Here is a 10,040-nt window from a genome sequence, read left to right on the forward strand (position 1 = left end):
TAGTTATAGCATTAAAAAAAAAGCGCGAGATTCCTCACCGAGACTACTTCCAAAAAAATCGCGCGCATGGTTGAAAATTCCATCTTTACCTAACGTCTACACACCTGAGAATCTGAGCTGGGACTGATTTCCGGAAGAGAATAACTGCACGAGCTAATTTTCCCCGGGAACTCAATCGAGCTCTCTGATTGGTTGAGAAAGGAAACATATTTTGAATGCTAATGCGAGGTTCGTTACGTCACTTAAATTTAATGAATGAATAAAAACAGAAAGTAATAAAATAATGCTTATCAATCTTTCTGGTAAAATAATAATAAAAAATTAATAATAATGAACTAGATAAATAAATGAACCAAATAAAGTGAATCACAAACGTTGCAATATGAACGTTTTGATACATGCATTGATAACAAAAATTGACTACCTCTAGAAACCACCAACTAGTAAGCCGCCTAGATGTCTCGATGATCGTAAAGAAGAAGATGACATAGAAATATTAAAAATATTCTGAATGCAGATTTTCCCCATACCTTATAGTGTTAAATTTGTAAAAATAATAATTTGATTGATAGCGTCGAAAAACTAAAGATTTGATCGCGCTATGCGCGAAAAAAACACGTACACAGAAAAAAGAACCCATACCCACCACCCCTTGTTGAAGTTAATTGGTTGCTCCCTTAAGAAAACGATAAAAAAAATTAAAAAAAAACAGCTGCATATGCACACACAATGTTCATATTGAAGAGCTCTTTTACATTTTAAACATTAAACCAATAACTGTCGAATCATTCGCTCAAAAGTTACAACGAGATCATAGTAGTTTTTTGTGTATATCTTTCAATTGTTGAAATATTTGCCACTGAACGTTAATCAACCAACAATCAATTAATCAATTGTTGAATATGTGGGCGACACCATGCTCTTTGAAGCCCGCTTTAGTTTTTTTTTTTTTTGCCAACATATGTTAGTTAGTATAATAGTCCTGGAAACAGTATATTTAACAATATGTTCCTGCATAGTCTCAGGGTATGCATTCATTATCACTGAACTAGTATATATTTGTTTAGGGGCCAGCTGAAGGACGCCTCCGGGTGCGGGAATTTCTCGTTACATTGAAGACCTGTTGGTGACCTTCTGCTGTTGTTCTTTTCTGTTGTCTCTTTGACACATTCCCCATTTCCATTCTCAATTTTATTCAGAATAAAAAAAAATATGTCATGCATATGTAAGTGACATATACATATAGTTATATATATAGTATAAAAGTCCAAGTAAAAATTATTTTTGTATATATCTTAATATAAAGGGGGGGGGGGAGGGAATCGGAGACAATTTTAAAAAGTGCCTGCCTCTGATTGATCGTGATTCAACTTAAACTCAACCAGGTGACTGATAGGTTTCGTTTCTATATATATGACCATGTGTAATGTCCTTGAACAAGATAATATTTGCTATAAAAAAAAAACTATAACCTGTCACATTTGTTCACTTTTGTTATCTTTGGCGTGAATTGCTATTAATATCAACCCGTACAACACCAATACGTATGTCACGTGACCGTTACTAGGTTTTAACTGTGTCATGATATGGGACGTAAACAACTCCAACATGTACATGCAACACAGAATACATCGTTTAATATCGGAAGTTTAATATTTAAAAAAGAAAACAATGGATAAAAGTGAATGTATAGCAAATACTATGTATTGTCTATCTAGAAATTTCTGGGAGAATTTGGTAAGTATTAGTCATAACTATTGATGAGTCGAAAGCGTGACTGGCAAAATAATAATTATTATAATATCATTAATTTATCAATGTTTATATTCAAGTAGTTTTTAAAGAAATAAAACTGAGTTATCTACTCTCTATCATGATGTCGACCGATCCTTTTTGAAAGGTTGGGGATGCTAGTATATATAGGTTGTTTTACTGTTAAACTTGTGTGTTTTCAAACCATATGACAATTTAAAAAGTGATCGAATAATACTATCTATAAAATTAAATGGGTGGGTTCAACATGTATCACATTCTTTGACGGTGAACAGTCTTATTCGATTTTACCTTTATCTATAAAACGAATTTAACAGGAAAGTGAGAAACGGAAATATTAAAATATCAATTTCAGTGACTGAGCTTTCTAGGGATGAAATACTAGCTGTTTACTCGTTGTAGAACTTAAAATGAATGGACCCATACATGCGAATATGGTTTGTCTATTTTGAGAAATCAGGTGACTGTTTCTCAGTTTGAACACTTTCTGATAACCTGGGATGTATTAAGTTTGTCGAGTGTGATTTGTTAAGTTGGAACTGAAGCTTGTGTCACTCTACAATGTCGAAAAATAATCTTCCTATTTTATATGTTTGAGAAAAAGTGAAGTTTTAAAAAGCGTTCACTTGAGTGTAGCATTTATTGTAATATGTTGTTTCAAAATAGATAAGCGTATATTCTAGAGTTATTCTTACAAAGAACAATGAATATATGGTTAACGCTTAAAATAAAATATTGAAGTATACCCAAGAAAAACTTAAAATATTTCAAAGTTTAAAAACCCTTGTTTTGTCATAAAAGTTAATCCGTATTTATTAACTTTACATAGTAAAATTCTTTTTGCACGTGTTTTATGTAGACGAAACGTGCGTATGGAGTACTAAATTATAATCCTGGTACTTTTGATAACTATTTACACCACAGTGACTGGGTCGATGCCAGTGCTGATGGACGTTTCGTCCCCGAGGGTATCACCAGCCCAGTAGTCAACACTTCGTTGACATGAATATCAATAATGTGGTCATTTTTATAAATTTCCTGTTTACAAAACTTTGAATTTTCGAAAAACTAAGGATTTTCTTATCCCAGGCATAGATTACCTTACTATTATAATACTCACAACAGTTTACAAAACACAACAAAGAAATATGGATCCATCACAATAAACTAGTACATGCATACAAAAAAATATTTTTAAAGTAAAGGGCCTTTTCATTCCTTGACCTGTGTTAAGAGTATCATGTCCGAAAGCTTAGTGAAGTCAAATATTTGAGCATTATATCTCTGGCTCAAGGTTGTATCAACATTCATATCTCGGGGATAATTAGATGAATTGTCCTTTGTACTTCTTGCAAACATGTGATTGCGTATCGTAGTACTTAAGTGGAAAGGAAAGGTTCACAAATTAACTTTTTAGTTTAACCGCCGTTATTTTTGTAAATTATTCCTCAAAGTTAATAACCTATACACTTTGATGGGGTTCGTGTTGTTTATTCATTAGATTTCTATGTTGTGTCCTGTGTACTATTGTTTGTCTGTTTGTCCCCATATTTAGCCATGGCATTGTCAGTTTATTTTCGATTTATGAGTTTGACTGTCCCTCTGGTATCTTTCGTCCCTCTTTTACAAATTGGAATTCTCGTTTTCTTATAGGTGATATCCGGGGTAGAAAATTTGAAGCCAATATATATCCTATCACAGCCAAAATGTGTTTCCCTCTCGTGCTTCATGTTTATTCTTTATCATCTGTTCAGTGCTCGAAAAAAAATCTATTATAAAAAGTTGTTAAAACAACAATCGTTTAGTCGATACTTCCAGGATACCTTAACTTTACTAGGAGGTGCAGTCGCAATGCAAGATATAATGGAATTAAAAGTAAACAGCTAATAAATAGATCAAAAGATTATACAATGCAGACTATGTGTCCATATATTTATATTTAGAAAGAGAAATGGAAACTCAACAAAAAATATTAAAATCGTAAATTACGTGCATGTAAAAAAAGGTGTCAGAAAATATCAAAGTAACAATCGTAATCGTAAGTCGAAGATTAAAAATCAGCAAATAACATGGCCAAAGGAAAAGACGAAAAATCCAAACAAGCATGCAAGCCTTCAAACACAACTCAGAAAACCAATAACTAAACAACACGAATTCACCGAATATCTATAGTGTTCTCATGTTGTCCGGAATAGTATGCAAATCCTGCTCCACTAGTTACAGCCTTCTGGTTGCCCAATGCATTCAATGACCCCCTTTCAATTATTCAGTGATGTCCCAATAGTAGAAAACAGTTCATATTCATATTTTAAAAGTAAGAAAATCAGCAAAAGAAAAAATAACTAAGAAATAGAAACCTAGTGAAATATACAACTGTATAAATAAGTCAGACCTGGAAATACGAGAAAAAGGTCATATATAGTGAATGTCTTAAACGCGGATGTAAAAAAAAAAGAGTACGCACTTAAGTCGTTCTCGAGAACGCCTAATCTTATTCGATTTGTGAACCGTTAAAAATCAATTGTTATCAACTAACACCGGAAGCCACACTAGGCTATGTTCTGTATTTTGTACGTCATACGTTTTTACTGTGAACATAATTTGCTTTAAAAAAGTAAATATAAACCGGAAAACATGTATTTATGAAGTTTTATTCAAACATTTATTAAAAAAATAAACTGGCTTAAGTTATGTTATTTCAACTCTTGTGGATAACTTTTTAGTTTAAACATATATATTTAGGGTGGATTGGGAAACAAGTTTTGCAACTTATATTAATCCCTTTCCACTTTGCTGGTGCGAGTGCTGCCTTGTAGCGGCATTAGCCTACTCTTTTTCGAAATCTACAAGGGTGTCTTTAACGTGCAAGAGGTATGGCTCTCTCTTAACACGGGTCAGCCATTTATCGTCCCCTTCCGACGGACTATCATCGTTTCCTTAAGACCATACTCGCAAATGTTGTCAAGGGAGAACCGAAAATTGAGTTCCTGAAATTTTCATCCCGAACGGGAATCGAACCAGGAACCTTTGTGTTAGTAGTCCGATGCACTAACCACTACACCACGGCTCTCTGCGATAACTTTTTATTTGGCAGTAATATCCCATCTCCTTATTTATATGTAAATATTAGAAAGAAAAGATGTATGAGTTTGACTGCAGGTATCTTTCGCCCCTCTTTTACATTGTTCAAATCTTTTAACTTCATATAATCGATTAATCAAGCTAAAACATATTGTTTTCTCCAAATTATGAGACCGATAGAAACAAATAAAACGTATAATTATTTTTTAAATTGGTGGAGCTATGTTTGATTGATTGGTTGATTGATTGATTGATTGATTGATTGATTGATTGGTTGATTGATTGATTGATTGATTGATTGATGCCAAACGTTCATCTAGCCATGATGCAAAAAAGTAATATGTAATTGACATAATATTGATCAAAATGAGATGCAACAGCCTCACAGGTGTTGCATATAACATTCATAGTGATATGCATTCATTGTTATCAACAACAATAAAATAGATATTACTTATACATATCTACGTGTCGGACGTTGGATTTTGAATTTCATAATTTGTAATTTAGTCAAATGGACATTGGATTTTTAATTTCATCAGTTGTTAATTAATCAAATGTGGACATTATTATTTACCCCGTGTTTCAACTTTATTATTATCAAAGCGGTAGGTATTTGAACAAGTATGATAAACCGTCACCAAACAAAGTTTGAATGATAGTTATATAGTTTAATTTCGTTATCAAAGTGCATACATACTGTATATGCAGATTATGTCAGAAGAACACTCATCAATTTGTTTTAGACTACTTAATGTTTGAAAAGTGCAATTTGGCTCGCATCTTGGTCACTTTGACTTTGAACTTATGTATCTTTTAAAAAAATAATTTATTTGAGGACAGTCATGATTGTGGTTTGGATCCATTTACCTTTAAACAGATCATTTTGGTATCTTTGTACTTGTCTTTCCTAAATAGAGGTTTAAATTTGTTGAAACCATGCTACGAAATGGTTACGCTGGCATGATGCTTTTTGACAGTGTAAAATTACATGTTCCGTAAAGGAAACAATACTTCGATATATGTCAGTTAATAATCATATATTGGTATGATATAATATTAATTATAATTTTGTAGAAACAAACCATTTTCAAATACTTTTTTCCTTTTATTTTCTAGAAATTTTCGTGCACTTTTTTTTAAACGAGAATAAGTAGCCATTTGTCCATCAAAGGCAAAGTATATATAAATGAATTTGACTACTCTTTTTTTTAACCCTATTGATAAAATAACGCCCAAACCCTACCTTCTGATATATCCCTGCCTCTCAAATATTTGGTTTTGAGTATTCTTGTATAAGGCTAATCCAGAAAAGTGCTTCACGCTATAGTTATAGTGTTTTTTTTTTTATTTCAGTGCCTGATAAACCGAATGAGTTGTGTTATGCTATTATGTATTGAGCATATACGAAAACACCACTCATGTAACAGTATGACTTAAAAACCACTTTTGTATTATTTAGAAACCATTTTTGTATTAGTTAGAACCCCATTGTATTAATCAATGTCAATAAGATTGTATATTAAAGCAATATTATTTTATTTTATTAACAGAAACCAGTAGCTGAATGTTGTGCCAATGAAGCGACAGACACTTTACAACATCTGTCCAAAACTTGGTCAACGTCAACACCAAGTGATGAAGCAAGAGCCATATACTTAGGTACTTTTTCAAATTAGTTACATTGTTTCCCTTTTAAAAGAATTAAAAGAATATATATATAAATAAGAACCTTTTAAAACTTAACAAGATGTAGATGTATAAAATACTATTTTTACAGCCTATTGCATTGAGTGTGTAGGTAAAGGTAATATCTTTGGTTAGCTTGCTTGCTAGCTAAACCGTGAAGCCATTATTAGGTTAGGTATACTACCTTTACTTACACACTCAATGTACTCGGCTGTAACTATAATTAAAAGTAAGGACCACTTTATTTTTTTCAAGCTTTCAGGTTGTGAGAAATTGTAAGCTTTTGAAGAGATTATGCATGGAAAACCACTCTTACAAATAATCTATTAGAATTTTAAATATAATGTGAGAAGATAGCTCGTAAAATGTGCTTTCAGAAAATAGATATCAAAAGTCTCGTTTTCTTGCAGCAAAACAAATAGGTAAATTAACTACTGTACATTCCTCTATAATATCCAATCACCAGAAATGTCTTCCCTCTTATGACTATGCTTCATATCGAACAAAAGTATTTTGTATTTGTGACAGCAGTCGTTTTAAAGAAGTACGTTACATAATTTTCTCCACTTGCATGAAAAGTTTTGCAAATGAAGAGCATTCTTGTCTCAAATTTTCCCATTTCGGAAAAGATTTAACCAGATTATTTTCTCACGACTATAATAATCAATACGGCAGAAAAAAAAACCATTTTCATTATGAAGAAAGTAGACCAGACGCGGATCCAGAGGGGGGTTCCGGGGGTTGGAACCCCCCTTTTTTTGGGACGATCAATGCATTTGAATGGGGACATATAGTTGGAACCCACCCCCCCTTTGTCCTGGGTTAGGACCCCCCTTTTTAAAATGGCTGGATCCGCCCCTGGAGACCAAATTACTTAGTACATGCAGTATACTATACAGAAGGCATCATGGAGTTTATAATTATAAATGAGTTAGCAGTTAAGTAAATGCATTCACACAAACGAGTGTATTTACAAACATGTTTGTAAATACACTCGTTTGTGTGAATATGCTTGTGTGTATGTACAAAAATAAAATTAAAAAATGTTACAACTGAATATTGCGTACTTAAATGTTTTACTGGTATTTTCTTTATTTTATTTCAGAACTTGAGACTGCCATTATGGCAGTGGAAAAGTACAGTTTATTTATTGCCGGAGTTCTAATGTTAGTTGCAACACTGGTGCTTATTTTAGGAACGTGTTACATGACATGTTTCCATAACGACACGTTACAGTATAGTGCTGTTCCACAATTTGATTTCTTGGACGAGGGCATGCGTGATCTTGAGAGTTTAATACAAAGACTTTCGGAAATCAAACATCCTTTACATAAAACTGTTCAACATTTAGCAGCTGAATTTGAAGAATTTGACTTGTTTAAATCAAAGGAACCTGAATCCGATCTTTAAAAGTATAGCTTCATTATAAAATAGAAATAGTAATTAACATCGAATACTAGCAGTGTCTTAACAAACATTCACTTTTTGTTAAAGCAGTATCTAAAGGACGATATAGTTTTAATGATAGTATGTGCGACTATGTTCTGTATAAAACACTTTATCGGGAAGGAAAACAAGTTGGCATCCGAGGATATATGAATGTCTGTGTGAATCAATTGTTAAAACAATTTTTAGTTCTGAGGTTTAAAAATGGAAATGGGTGGATGAATGAAATGATGGATGGATATATGAAAGCAGCTGCTATATGAATAAATTGATTGACTAGGCGAATTGGTGAATGAATGAATGAATAAATAGAGTTGAAGAAGAAATTGAAATATGAATGAAATAAATGAATTGAATACTTTGAAGGGTGGATGGATGGGAAAATGAATGGAATTAATTGAATGATAGGTCGACGAACGAATGGATAGATAAATGGTGTTATTTGAATGTACGGACTTGCTGAAAGAAGGTGATTTGTATACGACTAAAAAAATGATGCAAGTTCAAAACGTTCTGTGTCTTTTAAAGAAATACAATCGTATAGTCTATGCATGGAGAAACGCATCAACAGGACCAAGATGATAAATAAATACGAAGCCCAATTTATATTGCACTGATTGGATTAGCTATAACCATTAAAAAAAATCTCAACGATATGTGTGTACCAATAAAATCCAGCAAAAGTGCGCTCAAGGTTTTAACTCAGGGTTGAACGTATTATCATGCAAAAAAATATTTATATGTGAATGATTCCAAGATTTAATCAGTTGTTGAGTTGATACCTTTTTGAACATATTTTGTTTGTTATTATTTAATGTTAAGAGATAACCACTTTATATATTTAGAATTGTTATACCTACGTTATTTCTTATACTATTTTATAATAAAATGACGATCAATGCACTTTTAATTGTTATCAAATAGAGTTAACAAAGGTTTTGGCTGATATCAAATGTTGATGTGTACCACATGCAGTTTTCCTTTTAGAATCGGACTGTGGGTAATTCTAATTTACTCGTTTGTACCCCAAAAGGAAATTAACTCCACGTTATTTGTTGGATAAACTCGGGTCTTTCTAACGTGGTTATTTAGTGTCAATACAAAAATTTCCTTACAAAAAGTTTAATTTGGTGTAAATTGAAACAAAACATATAAAGGACCAGCGCCGGCAAACGAATACAACCAATTGAATCCATAATACAAGCCCTTTTACGGTAATGTTTTTTATTAATACAATTTTGCTCTTTCTCTACTACTTTGTAATATAGATCGTTTTCACTATTTCGCAATTCACCTGATAAAAGTACAGATTAAGGTGCAGTCAATCATATATCACATCATTTAGGTATTCGATAAACCTATCCCATTTAAGATTAGACTTTGATACATGTACACAAATGTATGTCATGATGATATATTTTTTTTAATTATGTTATTAGTTTTTACCGCCTACGTTAATAGAACATATACATATGAATGAAATCACCTATGATAGAAAAGTTCACACAATATGTTTAACTTCAACACATCTGCTTAAACAACAAAAGTCATAAAGACACAAATACAACTTGTATAAAGAATTTGTTTTCAGTATCTTCCATGCAACTCTGGGGAATTTGAGCTAAATAAAAATCTAAATGTTTTAACATGACAACCAGTCATTTCAGTAAGGTCTAGATCACTCACCTGCCGATTGAGCACCTGCTGATATAGCACCATCAGCTGGCGATACGGTAGTCTCGTTACACCAGAGTTATCGTTCTTACTGCGAACTATAACGTCTGGTTGCAATTATTGAAGTTGATGTAAATATTCAATTATTCATGAGCCTCTTGTTGGATTCCCAACAAATTTTTCTTATTACGGGATTGGATGATATTATTATAAACACACCCATCTTTATTTATATCAACATGGCGGAAGACCTCTTTAACCATGCCTTAAACGCTGCATTAAGAAAAAGAAATATAACGTATAATCTTAAAACATTACAAAAAGAATGCATACAATCAGTTTTAGAACATAAAGATGTTTTTGGTATGTTGCCAACT

General features: G+C 32.4%; 1 protein-coding gene across 1 annotated transcript; it reads left to right on the plus strand.

Moving 5' to 3' along the window:
* Positions 1–1,557: 1,557 nt before the first annotated feature.
* Positions 1,558–8,892, plus strand: LOC134719016 (uncharacterized). Its single transcript, XM_063581930.1, has 3 exons — positions 1,558–1,737; positions 6,408–6,516; positions 7,649–8,892. The coding sequence occupies exons 1-3, from the start codon at positions 1,672–1,674 to the stop codon at positions 7,951–7,953; spliced, it is 480 nt and encodes a 159-aa protein (XP_063438000.1). The 5' UTR covers positions 1,558–1,671; the 3' UTR covers positions 7,954–8,892.
* The last annotated feature ends 1,148 nt before the right edge of the window (positions 8,893–10,040 follow it).

This window comes from Mytilus trossulus, chromosome 1, assembly GCF_036588685.1.
Source record: "Mytilus trossulus isolate FHL-02 chromosome 1, PNRI_Mtr1.1.1.hap1, whole genome shotgun sequence".
NCBI lineage: Eukaryota > Metazoa > Mollusca > Bivalvia > Mytilida > Mytilidae > Mytilus > Mytilus trossulus.